General features: G+C 53.0%; 1 protein-coding gene across 1 annotated transcript in view; it reads left to right on the plus strand.

Annotated features, from left to right (window-relative positions):
• LOC144675354 (retinoic acid receptor beta-like) overlaps nt 1-23,065 on the plus strand; it is a gene marked incomplete at its 3' end in the record, with an annotated part of 34,353 nt that extends 11,288 nt beyond the window's left edge. Inside the window, exons 2-4 of the mRNA XM_078536187.1 lie at nt 13,179-13,327; nt 17,200-17,341; nt 22,938-23,065. Of these exons, the coding sequence (XP_078392313.1) occupies nt 13,179-13,327; nt 17,200-17,341; nt 22,938-23,065 (419 nt within the window). The remainder of the gene's footprint in view (nt 1-13,178; nt 13,328-17,199; nt 17,342-22,937) is intronic.
• Nucleotides 23,066-23,069: the final 4 nt, after the last annotated feature.

Genomic DNA, 23,069 nt, shown 5'->3' on the forward strand with positions numbered 1-23,069 from the left:
GCATGTGCAAAAATGTGCATATGTAGGCGTATATGAATGATGCTCCACCAATCGCAGGCCATGTATTTATCCCCATGAAGTATTAATGATTCATGGGGCATGGTTAATGGATCAGCACTACAGAATATTTAATGTGATAGATTGATGGGGCGGGCTTTGGAAGGGGCATGGTTTAACAGGAGCAGTATTAACGGGAGAGGGTTTAACAGGAACAGTATTAACGGGGGAGGGGTTTAACAGGAACGGTATTAACAGGGGAGGGTTTAACAGGAGCAGCATTAACGGGGGAGGGTTCAACAGGAGCAGTATTAATAGGGGAGGGGTTTAACAGGAGCAGTATTAATGGGGGAGTGTTTAACAGGAGCAGTATTAATGGGGGAGGGTTTAACAGGAGCAGTATTAATGGGCGAGGGGTTAACAGGAGCAATATTAAAGGGGGAGGGGTTTAACAGGTGCAGTATTAATGTCAGAGGGGTATAACAGGAGCAGTATTAATGGGGGAGGGGTTAACAGGAGCAGCATTAATGGGGGAGGGTTCAACAGGAGCAGTATTAATAGGGGAGGGGTTTAACAGGAGCAGTATTAATGGGGGAGGGTTTAACAGGAGCAGTATTAATGGGGGAGGGTTCAACAGGAGCAGTATTAATGGGGGAGGGTTTAACAGGAGCAATATTAATGGGGGAGGGGTTTAACAGGAGCAGTATTAATGGGGGAGGAGTTAACAGGAGCAATATTAATGGGGGAGGGTTTAACAGGAGCAGTATTAACGGGGGAGGGGTTAACAGGAGCAGGCTAAATGGGGCATGGTTTAACAGGAGCAGTATTAATGGGGGAGGGTTTAACAGGAGCAGTATTAATAGGGGAGGGGTTTAACAGGAGCAGTATTAACGGGGAAGGGTTTAACAGGAGCAGTATTAATGGAGGAGGGTTTAACAAGAGCAGTATTAATGGAGAAGGGGTTTAACAGGAGCAGTATTAATGGGGGAGGGATTTAACAGGAGCAGTATTAATAGGGGAGGGGTTTAACAGGAGCAGTATTAACGGGGGAGGGGTTAAAAGGTGCAGTATTAATGGGGCATGGTTTAACAGTAGCAGTATTAATGTGGGGAGGGTTTAACAGGAGCAGTATTAATGGGGCATAGTTTAACAGAAGCAGTATCGATGGGGCATGGCTTAACAGGAGCAGTCTTAACGGGGGGAGAGTTTAACAGGAGCAGTATTAATGGGGGAGGGTTTAACAGGAGCAGTATTAACGGGGGGGGTTTAGCGGGAGCAGTATTAACGGGGGAGGGTTTAACAGGAGCAGTATTAACGGGGGAAGGTTCAACAGGAGCAGTATTAATGGGGGACGGGTTTAACAGGAGCAGTATTAATGGGCAAGGGGTAAACAGGGGCAGTATTAAAGGGGGAGGGGTTTAACAGGTGCAGTATTAATGTCAGAGGGGTATAACAGGAGCAGTATTAATGGGGGAGGGGTTAACGGGAGCAGTATTCTTGGGGGAGGGTTTAACAGGAGCAGTATTAATGGGGGAGGGTTTAAGAGGAGCAGTATTAATGGGGGAGGGTTTAACAGGAGCAGTATTAATGGGCGAGGGGTTAACAGGAGCAATATTAAAGGGGGAGGGGTTTAACAGGTGCAGTATTAATGTCAGAGGGGTATAACAGGAGCAGTATTAATGGGGGAGAGGTTAACAGGAGCAGTATTAATGGGGGGAGGGTTTAACAGGAGCAGTATTATTGGGGGAGAGGTTAACAGGAGCAGTATTAATGGGGGGAGAGGTTAACAGGAGCAGTATTAATGGGGGAGAGGTTAACAGGAGCAGTATTAATGGGGGGAGGGTTTAACAGGAGCAGTGTTAACGGGGGAGGGTTTAGCAGGAGCGGTATAACGGTGGAGGGTTTAACTGGAGCAGTATTAACGGGGGAGGGGTTTAGCGGGAGCAGTATTAACGGGGGAGGGTCCAACAGGAGCAGTATTAATGGGGGAGGGTTTAACAGGAGAAGCATTAACGGGGGAGGGTTCAACAGGAGCAGTATTAATAGGGGAGGGGTTTAACAGGAGCAGTATTAATGGGCAAGGGGTAAACAGGGGCAGTATTAATGGGGGAGGGGTTAACGGGAGCAGTATTCTTGGGGGAGGGATTAACAGGAGCAGTATTAATGGGGGAGGGTTTAAGAGGAGCAGTATTAATGGGGGAGGGTTTAACAGGAGCAGTATTAATGGGCGAGGGGTTAACAGGAGCAATATTAAAGGGGGAGGGGTTTAACAGGTGCAGTATTAATGTCAGAGGGGTATAACAGGAGCAGTATTAATGGGGGAGGGGTTAACAGGAGCAGCATTAATGGGGGAGGGTTCAACAGGAGCAGTATTAATAGGGGAGGGGTTTAACAGGAGCAGTATTAATGGGGGAGGGTTTAACAGGAGCAGTATTAATGGGGGAGGGTTCAACAGGAGCAGTATTAATGGGGGAGGGTTTAACAGGAGCAGTATTAATGGGGGAGGGTTTAACAGGAGCAGTATTAACGGGGGGGTGTTTAGCGGGAGCAGTATTAACGGGGCAGGGTTTAACAGGAGCAGTATTAACGGGGGGGGGTTTAGCGGGAGCAGTATTAATGGGGGAGGGTTTAACAGGAGCAGTATTAACGGGGGAGGGTTTAACAGGAGCAGTATTAACGGGGGAGGGGTTTAGCGGGAGCAGTATTAACGGGGGAGGGTTTAACAGGAGCAGTATTAACGGGGGGGGGTTTAGCGGGAGCAGTATTAACTGGGGAGCGTTTAACAGGAGCAGTATTAACGGGGGTGGGGTTTAGCGGGAGCAGTATTAACGGGGGAGGGTTCAACAGGAGCAGTATTAATGGGGGACGGGTTTAACAGGAGCAGTATTAATGGGCGAGGGGTAAACAGGGGCAGTATTAAAGGGGGAGGGGTTTAACAGGTGCAGTATTAATGTCAGAGGGGTATAACAGGAGCAGTATTAATGGGGGAGCGGTTAACAGGAGCAGTATTCTTGGGGGAGGGTTTAACAGGAGCAGTATTAATGGGGGAGGGTTTAACAGGAGCAGCATTAACAGGGGAGGGTTCAACAGGAGCAGTATTAATAGGGGACGGGTTTAACAGGAGCAGTATTAATGGGGGAGGGTTTAAGAGGAGCAGTATTAATGGGGGAGGGTTTAGCAGGAGCAGTATTAATGGGCGAGGGGTTAACAGGAGCAATATTAAAGGGGGAGGGATTTCACAGGTGCAGTATTAATGTCAGAGGGGTATAACAGGAGCAGTATTAATGGGGGAGGGGTTAACAGGAGCAGTATCAATGGGGGGTGGGGTTAACAGGAGCAGTATTAATGGGAGAGGGGTTAACAAGAGCAGTATTAATGGGGGGTGGGGTTAACAGGAGCAGTATTAATGGGGGAGGGTTTAACAGGAGCAGTATTAATGGGAGGAGGGGTTAACAGGAGCATTATTAACAGGGGAGGGTTTAACAGGAGCAGTATTAATGGAGGGAGAGGTTAACAGGAGCAGTATTAATGGGGGGAAGGGGTTAACGGGAGCAGTATTAATCTGGACGGGGTTAACAGGAGCAGTATTAATGGTGGGTGAGGTTAACAGCAGCAGTATTAATGGGGTAGAGGTTAACAGGAGCAGTATTAATGGGGGGAGGGGTTAACAGGAGCAGTATTAATGGGGGGAGGGGTTAACAGGAGCAGTATTAATGGGGGAGAGGTTAACAGGAGCAGTATTAATGGGGGAGGGGTTAACAGGAGCAGTATTAATGGGGGGAGAGGTTAACAGGAGCAGTATTAATGGGGGGAGGGTTTAACAGGAGCAGTATTAATGGGGGAGAGGTTAACAGGAGCAGTATTAATGGGGGGAGAGGTTAACAGGAGCAGTATTAATGGGGGAGAGGTTAACAGGAGCAGTATTAATGGGGGGTGGGGTTAACAGGAGCAGCATTAATGGGGGCGGGGTTAACAGGAGCAGTATTAATGGGGGCGGAGTTAACAGGAGCAGTATTAATTGGTCTCTCTTCAACACTCACTCTCTAATAGGGCCACGTTCTCTCTCTGTGTCTCCCTGTTTCTCGCTCTCTCTCTCTCTCCATTCTCTCTTTCTCAGTCTCTCTCCAACACTCAATGACTTTGACAGGATCACACTCTCACTCTGCCTGTCTCTCACTCTTTCTCTCTCTGTTTCTCCTTCTCTCTCTCTCCTTCCAACCCTGTCACTTTCTAACTATCTCTGATGTACTCTGCACCCCTCACTGTTAAACAGAGAGACAGGGATTGACAGAGAGTCAAAGTGAGTGTTATACACACACATGGCTGCATAGACTCCCCCCCCCGCCAAACACACACACACGCACATGCACACGCACACACACACACACACGCACACACAGACACATAGACATACAGATACAGACAGCCAGACACACGGGCACGCTCACACACATACAGCCAAACATGCACACGCACACACACACACACACACACACACAGATAGACACACGTACTCACACACACAGACATACAGGCACAGGCAGCCAGGCACAAACACACACACACACACACACACACATGCACACGCACACAGACATACAGCAAAACATACACACGGACAGATAGACACACACACTCACACACACAGGCACACACATGAACAGACAGACACACTCACACACACAGACGTACAGCTACAGACAGCCAGACACACGGACACGCTCACACACACCCAGACATGCAGCCACACACACGCGCACACACACATGAACAGATAGACACACACATTCACACACACAGACATATAGCCACAGGCAGCCAGGCACAAACACACAGACACACACACACATATATACAGCATGAACAGATAGACACACACTCACACACACAGACATACAGGCACACATACAATCACACACATGAACAGATAGACACACACACACTCGCACACCACATCCACACCAGCAGGCTGTGTGGACACTGGCGATCTTGGCAGAATAGATATCCTGCAATAGAAATACTCCATGTACTGTTAACAAAAGTGCAAGTGTACAGAGCACAATCGACACCAGTGAGAATATTCAGCATCTGCTTAAAATTAGTGACAGTGGCAACCAGAACTTGTGTTTATACATTTAAAAATATCTCAAGATAACTCAAAGGGGTGTAATTAAAAACTCGAGTTCAGCGCTAAAGGAAAGAGAGAGAGGGTGCCGGGGAGATTCAGGGAGGGATTTCCAGATCTCGAGGCCCCCAGGCAGCTGAAGGCACGGCCACCGATGGAGGAGCGATGGGAATCGGAGAGGGGGATGTGAGAGAGGCCGGGATTGGAGGAGAGCAGAGACTTCGGAGGGCCGTAGGGGGTTGGAGGAGGTTACAGAGATAGGGAGGGGTGTAGGGGCTGGAGGAGGTTACAGAGATAGGGAGGGTTGTAGGGGCTGGAGGAGGTTACAGAGATAGGGAGGGTTGTAGGGACTGGAGGAGGTTACAGAGATAGGGAGGGTTGTAGGGGCTGGAGGAGGTTACAGAGATAGGGAGGGTTGTAGGGGCTGGAGGAGGTTACAGAGATAGGGAGGGGTGTAGGGGGCTGGAGGAGGTTACAGAGATAGGGAGGGTTGTAGGAGCTGGAGGGGGTTACAGAGATAGGAAGGGTTGTAGGGTCTGGAGGAGGTTACAGAGATAGGGAGGGGTGTAGAGGCTGGAGGAGGTTACAGAGATAGGGAGGGGTGTAGGGGGCTGGAGTAGGTGACAGAGATAGGGAGGGGTGTAGAGGCTGGAGGAGGTTACAGAGATGGGTGGTTAGGAGGCAATGAATGGTTTTGAACAGATGATAATTATAGCACAGAATCAGGCCATTCGGTCCATCTGCTCTGTCCCAGTTCCTGTTGCACATGAACCTCCTCCTGCCCCCTACTTCATCTCCCCCCATCACCATATCCTTCTATTCCTTTCTCCCTCGTGTGTTTATCCAGCTTCCCCCTTAAATACATCTTTACCTACTGCAGTTTGATAAAAGTGATTGCTAGTTAGTGAGCGCGATTTCTAGTTAGGGTATTATTACTGGTTAATGCTGGTTAATCCATGTTAATAGTGGTTGGTGTGTGTGTGTGAGTGTGTGAGAGTATGTGTGTAAATGTGAAAGTGTGTGTGAGAGTGAGTGTGAGAAAATGAGTGTGTGTTAGTGAATGTGTGTGTGAGAGTGTGTGGTAGTGAGTATGTGTGAGAATGTGTGTGTTAGTGAGTGTGTGTGTTAGTGAGTGTGTGTGGTAGTATGTGTGAGAGTGCGTGTGTTAGTGAGTGTGTGTGTTAGTGAGTGTGTGTGTTAGTGAGTGTGTGAGAGAGTGTGTGTGTTCGTGAATGTGTGTTAGTGAGTGTGTGTGTTAGTAAGTGTGTGTGTTAGTGAGTGTGTGCATGAGTGTGTGTGTTAGTGAGTGTGTGTTAGTGAGTGTGTGTGTTAGTGAGTGTGAGAGTGTGTGTGTGTTAGTGAGTGTGTGTGTTAGTGAGTGTGCATGAGTGTGTGTGAGAATTAGTGTGTGTGTTAGTGAGTGTGTGTGAGTGAATGTGAGTCTGAGTGTGTGCAAGAGTCAATGTGTATGAGTGTGTGTGAGGGTGTGCGAGTGCATGTGAGTGTGTGAGTGTGAGACAGAGCAGGCGAGAGTGAGTGTTTCAGTGTGTGTGAGTGTGTTTGTGTGTGTGTGAGTGTGTAATCCCATTATCCAGCACTAGGCCCATCGCCTTGTGTGTCCATGGGCATCGCAAGTGCACATCCAAATACTTCTTAAATGTTATGAGGGTTTCTGCCTCTACCACCCTTTCAGGCAGTGAGTTCCAGATCCCCAACCACCCTCTGGGTGAAAAATTCTTCCTCACACCCCCTCTAAACCTCCTGCCCCCTTACCTTAAATCTACGCCCCCTGGTTATTGATCCCTCCACCAAGAGGAAAAGTTCCTTCCTGTCTACCCTATCCACGCCCCTTATAATTTTATACACCTCGATCATGTCCCCCACCCCCAACTCAATCTCCTCTGCTCCAGGGAAAATAACCCCAGTCTATCCAATCTCTCCTCATAACTAAAACTCTCCAGCCCAGGCAACACCTTGGTAAATCTCCTCTGCTCTCTCTCTAGTGCAAACCACATCCTTCCCATAATGCGGATTACAGAACTGCACGCAATACTCTAGCTGTGGCCTAACCAGCGTTTTGTACAGTTCCGGCATAACCTCCCTGTTCTTATACTCTATGCCTCGGCTAATAAAGGCAAGTATCCCATATGCCTTCTTAACCACCTCATCTACCTGTCCCGCTACCTTAAGGGACGGGTGGACATGTACACCAAGGTCCCTCTGATCCTCAGTACTTCCCAGGGTCCCACCATTCATCGTGTATTCCCGTGCCTTGTTTGTCCTGCCCAAGTGCATCACCTCACACTTATCCGGATTAAATTCCATTTGCCACTGACCAGCCCATCTGACCAGCCTGTCTATATCCTCCTGTAATCTAAGGTTATCCTCCTCACTATTTACCACCTCACCAATTTTCGTGTCATCCGCGAACTTACTGATCAACCCTCCTACATTCAGGTCTAAATCATTTGTCTATACCACAAACAGCAAGGGACCCAATACCGATCCCTGTGGAACCCCACTGGACACAGGCATCCAGTCACAAAAAAACACCCCTCGACCATCACCCTCTGTTTCCTGCCACTCAGCCAATTCTGGATCCAATTTGCCAAATTGCCTTGGATCCCATGGGCTCTGACCTTCGTTATCAGTCTCCCATGTGGGACCTTATCAAAAGCCTTGCTGAAGTCCAAGTAGACTACGTCAAATGCATTGCCCTCATCTACACACCTGGTCACCTCTTCGAAAAATTCAATTAAATTGGTCAGACATGACTTCCCCTTAACAAAACCATGCTGACTGTCCTCGATTAATCCCTGCCTCTCCAAGTGTAGATTAATTCTGTCCCTCAGAATTGCTTCCAATAGATTCCCACCACTGAGGTTAGACTGACTGGCCTGTAGTTCCCTGGTTTATCCCTTCCTTCTTGAATAAGTTGTCTGGGAGTGTGTGTGTCTGTGTGTATGTGTGTGCGAGTGTTTGTGTGTATGTGTGTGTGTGTGTGTGTATATATATGAGTGTGTGTGTGTGTGAATGCGTGTGTGTGAGAGTCTGTGTGTTTGTGAGAATCTGTGTGAGTGTGAGTGTGAGTGCTTGTGTTTGTGTGTGGGTTTGTGTGCATGTGTGTGTGTGTGAATGCATGTATGTAAGTGAATGAGTGTGTGTGAGTGCATGTGTTTGTTTGTGTGTGTGTGTGAGTCTGCGTATGTGAGAGTGTATGTGTGCGTGTGTGTCCGCGCATGAGTGTTTGTGTGTGTGTGTTTGTGTATGAGTGTGTGTTTGTGTATGAATGGGTGTGTGTGTATGAGTGCGTGTGTTTGTGTGTGTATGAGTGCGTGTGTATGTGTGTGTGTGAATGCGTGTACGTGTGTGAACGAGGGTGTGTGTGAATGTATGTGTATGTGTGTGTGTATGTGAGTGTGCGTGCGTGAGTGTTTATGTGTGCGTGAGTGTGTGTGCGTGTGTGAATGTGTGCGTGTATGTGAGTGTGTGCGTGTATGTGAGTGTGTGCGTGTATGTGAGTGTGCATGCGCGAGTGTTTATGTGTGTGTGTGTGTGTGTGAGAGTGTGTGTGTGTGTGCATGCACAAGTGTTTATGTGTGTGTGTGTGAGAGTGTGTGTGTGTGTGTGTGAGAGAGTGTGTGAGTGTGTGTGTGTGTGCATGCGCAAGTGTTTATGTGTGTGTGTGAGTGTGTGAGTGTGTGTGTGTGTGTGTGTGTGCATGTGCGAGTGTTTATGTGTGTGTGAGAGTGTGTGAGTGTGTGTGTGCGCGCGAGTGTGTGTGTGTGTGCGTGTGTGTGTGTGAGTGTGTGTCTTGAGGAGATTGTGACTACAGTTCCCAGCCTCACCCTCCGCCTAAACAGGCTTCTCAAAAAGACAACAGTGCCAAAAATAGCAAAATTAACTGCAGGCGCCTGAGTGTTTACAACTTCAGAGAACTTCAATCAGCAGGAGCTGCTTTCAATCCCAGATCATTCACTCTAACCACATACACAGCGAGAAGCCAGGAAAACATTCCATTTGCTTCATCAAGGCAAGGGGAAACTTTGCGTGTAGAGTTTATTCTTAACATGGAACATGTCGCAGTGAAAATCGGTTTCATTCATACCCTCAGCAAAGAGTCATGCTGAAATTATCCAACTGCAACTCCTTCATCGAGCAACATGCCTGTACCCCAGTGTTATACAGTGACAGACCCGTCCCCACCAGTACTGTACCCCAGTGTTATACAGTGACAGACCTGTCCCCACCAGTACTGTACCCCAGTGTTATACAGTGACAGACCCATCCCCACCAGTACTGTACCCCAGTGTTATAAAGTGACAGACCCGTCCCCACCAGTGCTGTACCCCAGTGTTATACAGTGACAGACCTGTCCCCACCAGTACTGTACCCCAGTGTTATACAGTGACAGACCCGTCCCCACCAGTACTGTACCCCAGTGTTATACAGTGACAGACCCGTCCCCACCAGTACTGTACCCCAGTGTTATACAGTGACAGACCCGTCCCCACCAGTATTGTACCCCAGTGTTATACAGTGACAGACCCGTCCCCACCAGTACTGTACCCCAGTGTTATACAGCGACAGACCCGTCCCCACCAGTACTGTACCCCAGTGTTATACAGTGACAGACCCGTCCCCATCAGTACTGTACCCCAGTGTTATAAAGTGACAGACCTGTCCCCACCAGTACTGTACCCCAGTGTTATACAGTGACAGACCTGTCCCCACCAGTACTGTACCCCAGTGTTATACAGTGACAGACCCGTCCCCACCAGTACTGTACCCCAGTGTTATACAGTGACAGACCCATCCCCACCAGTACTGTACCCCAGTGTTATACAGTGACAGACCCGTCCCCACCAGTACTGTACCCCAGTGTTATACAGTGACAGACCTGTCCCCACCAGTACTGTACCCCAGTGTTATACAGTGACAGACCCGTCCCCACCAGTACTGTACCCCAGTGTTATACAGTGACAGACCTGTCCACACCAGTACTGTACCCCAGTGTTATACAGTGACAGACCCGTCCCCACCAGTACTGTACCCCAGTGTTATACAGTGACAGACCCGTCCCCACCAGTACTGTACCCCAGTGTTATACAGTGACAGACCCGTCCCCACCAGTACTGTACCCCAGTGTTATACAGTGACAGACCTGTCCCCACCAGTGCTGTACCCCAGTGTTATACAGTGACAGACCCGTCCCCACCAGTACTGTACCCCAGTGTTATACAGTAACGTTCCCTGGAATCACTCCTAATGAAAACAGAATTCGACCTGCTCTCTGCCTCCCCCTCCCTCAGTAAATGAAGCCAGCCTCTGTGTCCAATGCAATGTTTGTGGTGGGAATGTCGATCCCTTCCAAAGAAGCACTCGTCTTGGATCCTGATCCAAGGAAGTTCATCGAAGGGGCAGCATGGGGCGTGGGTTTGGGAGATGTGGTGGAGAAACGGCTTGCTGTAGGGGTAAGTGATCACCAAGGCCTGGGAGTGGTGGGTTTGGGCGGCGCTGTCGAAGGAGCCCTTGGCGAGTTGCTGCAGTGCATCTTGTCGATGGTACACACACTGCTGCCCCTGTGCGTCGGTGGTGGTGGTGGAGGGAGTGAATGTTTGTGGATGGGGCTGTGCACTGCGGGTATTTGAAGTGTTGAGTGGGGTATTCATGTTGAGGGCAGGTGTTGAATTAGGGGAGCAGCTGTTGAAGTTGGGTAGCGAGTTGCCCATGAGGTCATGAACGTTCTTGTGAGTGAAGCCTGTGAGCGTGTATATGTCAGTGTGTGTGTCTGTGTGTGTGTGTGTGCGTACAGGAGTGTGTGAGCGTGTATACATCAGTGCAAGTGTGTGTGAGCGTGTGTACGTGAGTGCGGGTGTGTATATGTCAGTGTTTGTGTGCGTGTGTATATGTCAGTGTGCGTGTGAGCGTGTGTACATGAGTGTGAGCATGTATATGTCATTGTCAGTGTGTGCGTGTGTACAGGAGTGTGTGAGCCTGTATATATCAATGTGTTTGTGACCGTGTGTACGTGAGCGTGTATATGTCAGTGTGTGTTTGAGCATGTGTACGTGAGTGTGAGCGTGTAAATGTCGGTGTGTGTGTGAGTGTGTGTATGTGAGTGTGAGTGTTTAAATGTCAGTGTGAGTGTGTGTACGTGAGTGTGAGCGTGTATCTGTCAGTGTGTGTGATTATATGTACGTGAGTGTGTATCTGTCAGTGTGTGTGTGAGTGTGTGTACATGAGTGTGAGTGTGTATATTTCAGTGTGTGTGTGAGCGTGTGTACATGAGTGTGAGTGTGTATATGTCAGTGTGTGTGTGCGTGTGTATATGTCAGTGTGCGTGTGAGCGTGTGTACGTGAGTGTGAGTGTGTATATGTCAGTGTGTGTATGTGCGTGTGTACGTGAGTGTGAGTGTGTATATGTCAGTGTGTGTATGTGCGTGTGTACATGAGTGTGAGTGTGTATATGTCAGTGTGTGTGTGAGCATGTGTACATGAGTGAGTGTGTATATGTCAGTGTGTGTATGTGCGTGTGTACGTGAGTGCAGGTGTGTATATGTCAGTGTTTGTGTGCGTGTGTACATGAGTGTGAGTGTGTATATGTCAGTGTGCGTGTGAGCGTGTGTACGTGAGTGTGAGTGTGTATATGTCAGTGTGTGTATGTGCGTGTGTACGTGAGTGCGGGTGTGTATATGTCAGTGTTTGTGTGCGTGTGTATATGTCAGTGTGCGTGTGAGCGTGTGTACGTGAGTGTGAGCATGTATATGTCATTGTCAGTGTGTGCGTGTGTACAGGAGTGTGTGAGCCTGTATATATCAGTGTGTTTATGACCGTGTGTACGTGAGCGTGTATATGTCAGTGTGTGTTTGAGCATGTGTACGTGAGTGTGAGCGTGTAAATGTCGGTGTGTGTGTGAGTGTGTGTATGTGAGTGTGAGTGTTTAAATGTCAGTGTGAGTGTGTGTACGTGAGTGTGAGCGTGTATCTGTCAGTGTGTGTGATTATATGTACGTGAGTGTGTATCTGTCAGTGTGTGTGTGAGTGTGTGTACATGAGTGTGAGTGTGTATATTTCAGTGTGTGTGTGAGCGTGTGTACATGAGTGTGAGTGTGTATATGTCAGTGTGTGTGAGCGTGTGTACATGAGTGAGTGTGTATATGTCAGTGTGTGTATGTGCGTGTGTACGTGAGTGCGGGTGTGTATATGTCAGTGTTTGTGTGTGTGTGTATATGTCAGTGTGCGTGTGAGCGTGTGTACGTGAGTGTGAGTGTGTATATGTCAGTGTGTGTATGTGCGTGTGTACGTGAGTGTGAGTGTGTATATGTCAGTGTGTGTATGTGCGTGTGTACATGAGTGTGAGTGTGTATATGTCAGTGTGCGTGTGAGCGTGTGTACGTGAGTGTGAGTGTGTATATGTCAGTGTGTGTATGTGCGTGTGTACGTGAGTGTGAGTGTGTATATGTCAGTGTGTGTATGTGCGTGTGTACGTGAGTGTGAGTGTGTATATGTCAGTGTGTGTATGTGCGTGTGTACGTGAGTGTGAGTGTGTATATGTCAGTGTGTGTATGTGCGTGTGTACGTGAGTGTGAGTGTGTATATGTCAGTGTGTGTATGTGCGTGTGTACATGAGTGCGGGTGTGTATATGTCAGTGTGTGTATGTGCGTGTGTACGTGAGTGTGAGTGTGTATATGTCAGTGTGTGTATGTGCGTGTGTACATGAGTGCGGGTGTGTATATGTCAGTGTGTGTATGTGCGTGTGTACGTGAGTGTGAGTGTGTATATGTCAGTGTGTGTATGTGCGTGTGTACATGAGTGCGGGTGTGTATATGTCAGTGTGTGTATGTGCGTGTGTACGTGAGTGTGAGTGTGTATATGTCAGTGTGTGTATGTGCGTGTGTACATGAGTGTGAGTGTGTATATGTCAGTGTGTGTATGTGCGTGTGTACATGAGTGCGGGTGTGTATATGTCAGTGTGTGTATGTCCGTGTGTACGTGAGTGTGAGTGTGTATATTTCACTGTGTGTGTGACCCACCTCTTTGTGCCCCCATGCAGCCGTGGAAACTCAAAGCACGAGTTCAGAGGAGATGGTCCCCAGCTCACCATCGCCCCCGCCTCCTCCCCGGGTGTATAAACCCTGCTTCGTGTGTCAAGACAAATCGTCAGGCTATCATTATGGAGTCAGCTCGTGCGAGGGGTGCAAGGTATAGTGGCTGCTATCTGTTCACACTCGTTCACACACACACCTTCACACACTCAGACATTCACACTCATTCTCACACACACACATGCACTTTCACACACTCACGTTCACACTAGTTTACGGACACACGCGCATGTTCACACACTCAGACATTCGCACTCATTCACACACATGCGTGTTCACACACTCAGACATTCGCACTCGCACGCTCAAACCCACACTCACACTTTTACCCTCACACTGTCACAAACACGCATGCACACACACACGTTCACACCCCCACGTGCACGCTTACACATACACTCGCACTCTCACGCTTGCACATTCACACACGTTCACACACTCACGTAGGCACATTCACACGCACACTTAAACATTCACACTCGCACGTTCACACTTGCACACTCAATCATATTCACAATCGCACTGACCCACACACACACACACAAACGCAGGTTCACACGCACACATTTTCACAATCATGCACTCGCAGGTTCTCACACTCACATATTCACACTTGCATGTTCACACGCTCACACACACACAGACGTATACACGCTCACACACTCATGTACACACGCTCACACACACACAGACGTATACACGCTCACACACTCATGTTCACACGCTCACACACACACTGACGTATACACGCTCACACACTGGTGTACACACACTGACACACACACTGGCGTACACGCACACACACTGACGTATACAGGCTCACACAGACACACACACACACGCGTGTATCCTTGTTAACATACATGTGTTCAGCTGCACCTGAGTGGATGGAACTAGCTGGGGGGAGGGTCGTATATATAAATCCCCTTGTTCCCAGCAAACCTTCCCCCCTTTTCCGGGGAAAGGGACCCACGCACATTCGTGGATGTGCCGGGTGGGAGGTCCTGCTCCCCCTGACCCCCCTTCGGCAAGAGAAACCCTTTCGAGGGTGAGTGCGGAGAACTGGGAGCCGGGTGGGTTCCAGTCATTCCCGCACCCCTGACAGCATCCAATCCGGAATACCAGAAACCGGGAATAGGGCTGCATTACCACAACCCAGAGCCAAAAAAACCCCAGCCCCTGAAAACCCGGAGAGGGGGTGGAGGGGGGTGGAAAGTGCGGAGAGGATTTTACATCAGCTCAGGGTGGAGAGAGGGACGCTAAGCTTGGAACTGGCTCGATGACGACCCGAGGAGTAGGTCCAGCACCAAGTCTGGAGGGAGTCCATCCCAAATAAACCCGGGGACGGATCCAAAAGCTAAACATGGAGCAGGTTCAATCGGGGAGAGAGAAATAAAAAACTGGAGCGGATCCAACCAGGTGACCTGGAGCGGGTCAGAAACAAAACCCGGCGCGGGTCAGTCACTATCCCCGTGTGGGTCAGAAACAAAACCCGGAGCGGGTCAGTCACTATCCCCGTGTGGGTCAGAAACAAAACCCGGAGCGGGTCAGTCACTATCCCCGTGTGGGTCAGAAACAAAACCCGGAGCGGGTCAGTCACTATCCCCGTGTGGGTCAGAAACAAAACCCGGCGCGGGTCAGTCACTATCCCCGTGTGGGTCAGAAACAAACCCCGGAGCGGGTCAGTCACTATCCCCGTGTGGGTCAGAAACAAAACCCGGAGCGGGTCAGTCACTATCCCCGTGTGGGTCAGAAACAAAACCCGGAGCGGGTCAGTCACTATCCCCGTGTGGGTCAGAAACAAACCCCGGAGCGGATCAGATACAAACCCCGGAGCGGATCAGTCACTATCCCTGGAGCGGATCAGTCACTATCCCCGTGTGGGTCAGAAACAAAACCCGGAGCGGGTCTGACACTATCCCCGTGTGGGTCAGAAACAAAACCCGGAGCGGGTCAGACACTATCCCCGTGTGGATCAGTCACTATCCCCGTGTGGATCAGTCACTATCCCCGTGTGGATCAGTCACTATCCCCGGAGCGGATCAGTCACTATCCCCGTGTGGGTCAGAAACAAAACCCGGAGCGGGTTAGTCACTATCCCCGTGTGGGTCAGTCACTATCCCCGTGTGGGTCAGAAACAAAACCCGGAGCGGGTTAGTCACTATCCCCGTGTGGATCAGTCACTATCCCCGTGTGGGTCAGAAACAAACCCCGGAGCGGATCAGATACAAACCCCGGAGCGGATCAGTCACTATCCCCGGAGCGGATCAGTCACTATCCCCGTGTGGGTCAGAAACAAAACCCGGAGCGGATCAGTCACTATCCCCGGAGCGGATCAGTCACTATCCCCGGAGCGGATCAGTCACTATCCCCGTGTGGGTCAGAAACAAAACCCGGAGCGGGTCTGACACTATCCCCGTGTGGATCAGAAACAAAACCCGGAGCAGATCAGATACAAACCCCGGAGCGGATCAGTCACTATCCCCGGAGCGGATCAGTCACTATCCCCGTGTGGATCAGATACAAACCCCGGAGCGGATCAGTCACTATCCCCGGAGCGGATCAGTCACTATCCCCGTGTGGATCAGTCACTATCCCCGTGTGGATCAGAAACAAAACCCGGAGCGGGTCAGTCACTATCCCCGTGTGGATCAGTCACTATCCCCGTGTGGATCAGTCACTATCCCCGTGTGGGTCAGTCACTATCCCCGTGTGGATCAGTCACTATCCCCGTGTGGATCAGTCACTATCCCCGTGTGGATCAGTCACTATCCCCGTGTGGATCAGTCACTATCCCCGTGTGGATCAGTCACTATCCCCGTGTGGATCAGTCACTATCCCCGGAGCGGATCAGTCACTATCCCCGTGTGGATCAGTCACTATCCCCGTGTGGGTCAGTCACTATCCCCGTGTGGATCAGTCACTATCCCCGTGTGGATCAGTCACTATCCCCGGAGCGGATCAGTCACTATCCCCGGAGCGGATCAGTCACTATCCCCGTGTGGATCAGTCACTATCCCCGTGTGGATCAGTCACTATCCCCGTGTGGATCAGTCACTATCCCCGTGTGGATCAGTCACTATCCCCGTGTGGGTCAGAAACAAACCCCGGAGCGGGTCAGAGAGAGAGCGAGAGAGCCATAGAGATTGAGCCATACAGAGAGAGAGAAAGAGAGACCGGGAGAGAGAGAGAGAGAAACAGATAGAGACAGAGAGAGAGACAGAGAGAAAGAGAGAGACAGAGTGAGAGAGAGAGACGGAGAGAGAGAGAGAAACAAAGTGAAAGAGTGAGACATAGAGAGAGAGAAACATAGAGACAGAGGGAGAGGGAGAAACAGATAGAGGCAGAGAGAGAGACAGAGACAGAGAGAAAGAGAGAGACAGAGAGAAAGATAGAGAGAGAGAGACAGAGACACAGATAGAGACATAGAGAGAGAGAACAGATAGAGACAGAGAGAGAGGGAGAAACAGATAGAGACAGAGAGAGACAGAGAGAGAGACAGAGAGGGAGAGAGACACAGATAGAGACAGAGAGAGAGAGAGAGAGAGAGAGACACACAGATAGAGACAGAGAGAGAGAGACACAGATAGAGACAGAGAGAGAGGGAGAAACAGATAGAGACAGAGAGAGACACAGAGAGAGACAGAGAGAGACACAGATAGAGACAGAGAGAGAAACAGATAGAGACAGAGAGAGAGAGAGAGAGAGTGTGGTTGGGGATGAAGACTAGACCTTCACAGCTTCCATTGTTGGTACTCGCCCGAGGGTCCTGACCGTCCACCTGGGCCGATCAGTCCTGTGTTTTTCTCCCGCCCTCCTCAGTGTCCCGGGGCTTCCCATTTTTACCCTGATTGAGTCTGGGGATTTCTCCGGTGTCAGTGTGAAGCTGTTGTTGTGTGTGTGTGTTGTGTGTGTGTGTGTGAAGAGCGCTCGGTTGAATTGTGTCGTGTGTGTCCCCCCGTGTCTCAGGGTTTCTTCCGGAGGAGTATTCAGAAGAACATGTTGTACACCTGTCATCGAGACAAGAGCTGTGCCATCAACAAAGTGACCAGGAACCGCTGCCAGTACTGCCGCTTACAGAAATGCTTCGAGGTCGGAATGTCAAAGGAATGTAAGAGCATGTCTGCAAAATCCGGAGTGACTCAAACACTCGATACCGCGTGTCCCTGTCTCCCTCCCTCACTCTGCTCCCTCTCCCTCCCTCACTCACTCCCTCGGTCCCTCCCTCACTCCGCTCCCTCTCTCCCTCACTCGCTCCCTCGCTCCCTCTCCCTCACTCCGCTCCCTCTCTCCCTCACTCCGCTCCCTCTCCCTCCCTCACTCACTCCCTCTCTCCCTCACTCTGCTCCCTCTCCCTCCCTCACTCACTCCCTCGGTCTCTCGCGCACTCCGCTCCCTCTCCCTCACTCACTCCGCTCCCTCTCTCCCTCACTCCGCTCCCTCTCCCTCCCTCACTCACTCCCTCGGTCTCTCGCTCACTCCGCTCCCTCGGTCCCTCCCTCAATCCGTTCCCTCGGTCCCTCCCTCACTCACTCCCTCTCCCTCACTCGCTCCCTCTGTCCCTCCCTCACACCGCTCCCTCACTCACTCCGCTCCCTCTGTCCCTCACTCGCACCCTCTCTCTCCCTCACCCGCACCCTCTCTCTCCCTCACTCGCTCCGTCTCCCTCCCTCACTCGCTCCCTATCCCTCCCCCACTCCGCTCCCTCGCTCTCCCTCACTCGCTCCCTCTCCCTCACTCACTCCGCTCCCTCTGTCCCTCACTCGCACCCTCTCTCTCCCTCACTCGCTCCGTCTCCCTCCCTCACTCGCTCCCTCTCCCTCCCTCACTCCGCTCCCTCGCTCTCCCTCACTCGCTCCCTCTCCCTCCCTCACTCGCTCCCTCTCTCTCCCTCACTCGCTCCGCCTCCCTCCCTCACTCCGCTCCCTCTCCCTCCCTCACTCCGCTCCCTCTCCCTCCCTCACTCGCTCCCTCTGTCCCTCAGTCCGCTCCCTCTCCCTCCCTCACTCGCTCCCTCACTCACTCCGCTCCCTCGCTCTCCCTCACTCACTCCGCTCCCTCTCCCTCCCTCACTCGCTCCCTCACTCACTCCGCTCCCTCGGTCCTTCCCTCACTCCGCTCCCTCTCTCCCTCACTCCGCTCCCTCTCCCTCCCTCACTCCGCTCCCTCTCCCTCCCTCACTCACTCCCTCGGTCCCTCACTCGCTCGCTCCCTCTCCCTCCCTCACTCCACTCCCTCTCCCTCCCTCACGCGCTCCGTCTCTCTCCCTCACTCCCTCTCCCTCCCTCACTCCACTCCCTCTCCCTCCCTCACTCCGCTCCCTCTCTCTCCCTCACTCCGCTCCCTCTCCCTCCCTCACTCCGCTCCCTTTCTCTCCCTCACTCCGCTCTCTTTCTCCCTCACTCCGCTCCCTCTCCCTCCCTCTGTCCCTCCCTCACTCCGCTCCCTCTCTCTCCCTCACTCACTCGCTCCCTCTCTCTCCCTCACTCCGCTCCCTCTGTCCCTCCCTCACTCTGCTCCCTCTCCCTCCCTCACTCCGCTCCCTCTCCCTCCCTCACTCCTCTCCCTCTGTCCCTCACTCACTCCACTCCCTGTATCCCTCCCTCACTCAACTCCCTCTCCCTCCCTCACTCGCTCCCTCTCCATCACTCGCTCCCTCTGTCCCTCCCTCACTCTGCTCCCTCTCTCTCCCTCACTCAACTCCCTCTCCCTCCCTCACTCCGCTCCCTCTCCCTCCCTCACTCCGCTCCCTCTCCCTCCCTCACTCCGCTCCCTCTCCCTCCCTCACTCCGCTCCCTCTCCCTCCCTCACTCCGCTCCCTCTCCCTCCCTCACTCCGCTCCCTCTCCCTCCCACACTCCGCTCCCTCTCCCTCCCTCACTCCACTCCCTCTCCCTCCCTCATTCTGCTCCCTCGCCCTCCCTCACTCACTCCCTCTCCCTCCCTCACTCGCTCCCTCCCTCTCCCTCCCTCACTCCCCTCCCTCTCCCTTCCTCACTCACTCCCTCTCCCTCACTCACTCCGCTCCCTCTGTCCCTCCCTCACTCCGCTCCCTCTCTCTCCCTCACTCACTCCCTCTCCCTCCCTCACTCCGCTCCCTCTCCCTCCCTCACTCACTCCCTCTCCCTCCCTCACTCCGCTCCCTCTCCCTCCCACACTCCGCTCCCTCTCCCTCCCTCACTCCACTCCCTCTCTCTCCCTCACTCCGCTCCCTCTCTCTCCCTCACTCCGCTCCCTCTGAGCCTCCCTCACTCGCTCCCTCTCCCTCTCTCACTCCGCTCCCTTTCTCTCCCTCACTCCGCTCCCTCTCTCCCTCACTCCGCTCCCTCTCCCTCCCTCTGTCCCTCCCTCACTCTGCTCCCTCTCTCTCCCTCACTCCGCTCCCTCGCTCTCCCTCACTCCGCTCCCTCTCTCTCCCTCACTCACTCGCTCCCTCTGTCCCTCCCTCACTCCGCTCCCTCTCTCTCCCTCACTCCACTCCCTCTCTCTCCCTCACACACTCACTCCCTATCTCTCCCTCACTCCGCTCCCTCTGTCCCTCCCTCACTCCGCTCCCTCGCCCTCCCTCACTCCGCTCCCTCTCTCCCTCCCTCACTCCGCTCCCTCTCCCTCCCTCACTCTGCTTCCTCTCCCTCCCTCACTCGGTCCCTCTGTCCCTCCCTCACTCGCTCCCTCTGTCCCTCCCTCACTCCGCTCCCTCTCCCTCCCTCACTCAACTCCCTCTCACTCCCTCACTCCGCTCCCTCTCCCTCCCTCATCCGCTCCCTGTCTCCCTCCCTCACTCCACTCCCTCTCTCTCCCTCACTCCGCTCCCTCTCTCTCCCTCACTCCGCTCCCTCTCCCTCGCTCACTCCGCTCCCTCGGTCCCACTCCCTGTATCCCTCCCTCACTCAACTCCCTCTCCCTCCCTCACTCACTCCCTCTCCCTCCCTCACTCACTCCCTCTCCCTCCCTCACTCCGCTCCCTTTCTCTCTCTCACTCCGCTCCCTGTCTCCCTCCCTCACTCCACTCCCTCTCTCTCCCTCACTCCGCTCCCTCTCCCTCGCTCACTCCGCTCCCTCGGTCCCTAACTCCGCTCCCTCTGTCCCTCCCTCACTCCACTCCCTGTCTCCCTCCCTCACTCGCTCCCTCACTCTCCCTCACTCCGCTCCCTCTCCCTCCCTCACTCCGCTCCCTCTGGCCCTCCCTCACTCTGCTCCCTCTCCCTCCCTCACTCGCTCCCTCACTCTCCCTCACTCCGCTCCCTCTCCCTCCCTCACTCCGCTCCCTCTGGCCCTCCCTCACTCTGCTCCCTCTCCCTCCCTCACTCGCTCATTCGGTCCCTCACTCTGCTCCCTCTCCCTCCCTCACTCCACTCCCTCTCCCTCCCTCACTCGCTCCCTCTCCCTCTCTCACTCCGCTCCATCTCCCTCCCTTACTCACTCCCTCTCCCTCCCTCACTCCACTCCCTCTCTCACTCACTCCCTCTCCCTCCCTCACTCACTCCCTCTCCCTCCCTCACTCCGCTCCCTTTCTCTCCCTCACTCCGCTCCCTGTCTCCCTCCCTCACTCCACTCCCTCTCTCTCCCTCACTCCGCTCCCTCTCCCTCCCTCACTCCGCTCCCTCTGGCCCTCCCTCACTCCGCTCCCTCTCCCTCCCTCACTCGCTCATTCGGTCCCTCACTCCGCTCCCTCTCCCTCCCTCACTCCACTCCCTCTCCCTCCCTCACTCACTCCCTCTCCCTCCCTCACTCTGCTCTCTCTCCCTCCCTCACTCACTCCCTCTCCCTCCCTCACTCCGCTCCCTCTCCCTCCCTCACTCACTCCCTCTCCCTCCCTCATTCCGCTCCCTCTCTCTCCCTCACTCCGCTCCCTCGGTCCCTCACTCCACTCCCTCTGTCCCTCCCTCACTCCGCTCCCTCCCCCTCCCTCCCTCACTCCGCTCCCTCTCCCTCCCTCCACTCCCTCTTTCCCTCCCTCATACCACTCCCTCTCCCTCCCTCACTCGCTCCCTCTCCCTCCCTCACTCTGCTCCCTCTCCCTCCCTCACTCCGCTCCCTCTCCCTCCCTCACTCTGCTCCCTCTCCCTCCCTCACTCCGCTCCCTCTCCCTCACTCACTCCGCTCCCTCGGTCCCTCACTCACTCGCTCCCTCTCTCTCCCTCATTCCGCTCCCTCTCTCTCCCTGACTCAGCTCCCTCTCCCTCCCTCACTCCGCTCCCTCTCTCTCTCTCTCACTCCGCTCCCTCGGTCCCTCCCTCACTCCGCTCCCTCTCTCTCCCTGACTCAGCTCCCTCTCCCTCCCTCACTCCGCTCCCTCTCTCTCTCTCTCACTCCGCTCCCTCTGTCCCTCCCTCACTCCGCACCCTCTGTCCCTCCCTCACTCTGCTTCCTCTCTCTCCCTCACTCCACTCCCTCTGTCCCTCCCTCACTCCGCTCCCTCTCTCTCCCTCACTCCGCTTCCTCTCCCTCCCTCACTCGCTCCCTCTGTCCCTCCCTCACTCAACTCCCTCTCTCTCCCTCACCCCGCTCCCTCTCTCTCCCTCACTCTGCTCCCTCTCACTCCTCTCACTCTGTCTCACTCTCTCTCTGTCTCTCACTGTCTCCATCTCACTCTCTCTCACTCTCTCCCTGTCTCTCTCCATCTCACTCTCTCTTTGTCTCTCACTCTCTCTCTCTCCATCTCACTCTCTCTCACTCTCTCCCTATCTCTCTCTCTCACTCTCTCCATCTCACTCTCTCTCTGTCTCTCACTCTCACTCTCTCTCACTGCCTCACCCTCTCACTCTCCCTCTGACTCTTTCTCACTCTCTCTCTCCCTCACTCTTTCCCCCTTTCACTCTTTCTATCTCTATCTCCCTCTCTGTCCCCCCTCCTCTCTCTCCCACTCTTTCTATCTCTGTCTCTCCACCACTGGCTCTCCCTCTCGCTATCTGTCTCTCTCTCTATCTCTCTTGTCACTCTAACTTTCTCCCTCTCTCTATTTGTGTCTCTCTCTCTGTGTCTCTATGTCTCTCCCTCCATTGCACTCACTCTGTAATATGATCTCTCCCTGTCTTTCTCTGTCTCCCAGGCCCTACAACCCTCCCTATCTCTGTAACCTCCTCCAGCCCCTACAACCCTCCCTATCTCTGTAACCTTCTCCAGCCCCTACAACCCTCCCTATCTCTGTAACCTCCTCCAGCCCCTACAACCCTCCCTATCTCTGTCACCCCCTCCAGCCCCTACAACCCTCCCTATCTCTGTAACCTCCTCCAGCCCCTACAACCCTCCCTATCTCTGTAACATCCTCCAGCCCCTACAACCCTCCCTATCTCTGTAACCTCCTCCAGTCCCTACAACCCTCCCTATCTCTGTAACCTCCTCCAGTCCCTACAACCCCTCCCTATCTCTGTAACCTCCTCCAGTCCCTACACCCCTCTCTATCTCTGTAACCTCCTCCAGCCCCTACACCCCTCCCTATCTCTGCAACCTCCTCCAGTCCCTACAACCCTCCCTATCTCTGTAACCTCCTCCAGCCCCTACACCCCTCCCTATCTCTGTAACCTCCTCCAGCCCCTACACCCCTCCCTATCTCTGTAACCTCCTCCAGCCCCCTACAACCCTCCCTATCTCTGTAACCTCCTCCAGCCCCCTACACCCCTCCCTATCTCTGTAACCCCCTCCAGCCCGCACGCCCCTCCCTATCTCGGGATTTTGGAGTCTCACTCTCTCTCCTTGTGTTGATAGCTGTGAGAAATGATCGGAACAAGAAGAAGCAGATGAAGGAGGAGGTGGCTGAGAGCCTGAAGATGACCCCTGCGGTGGAAGAGCTGATTCACAAAGTGTGCCGGGCTCACCAGGAGACCTGTCCGTCTCTCT

This window comes from Cetorhinus maximus, unplaced genomic scaffold (genome assembly GCF_964194155.1).
Source record: "Cetorhinus maximus unplaced genomic scaffold, sCetMax3.hap1.1 HAP1_SCAFFOLD_968, whole genome shotgun sequence".
Taxonomy (NCBI): Eukaryota; Metazoa; Chordata; class Chondrichthyes; order Lamniformes; family Cetorhinidae; genus Cetorhinus; species Cetorhinus maximus.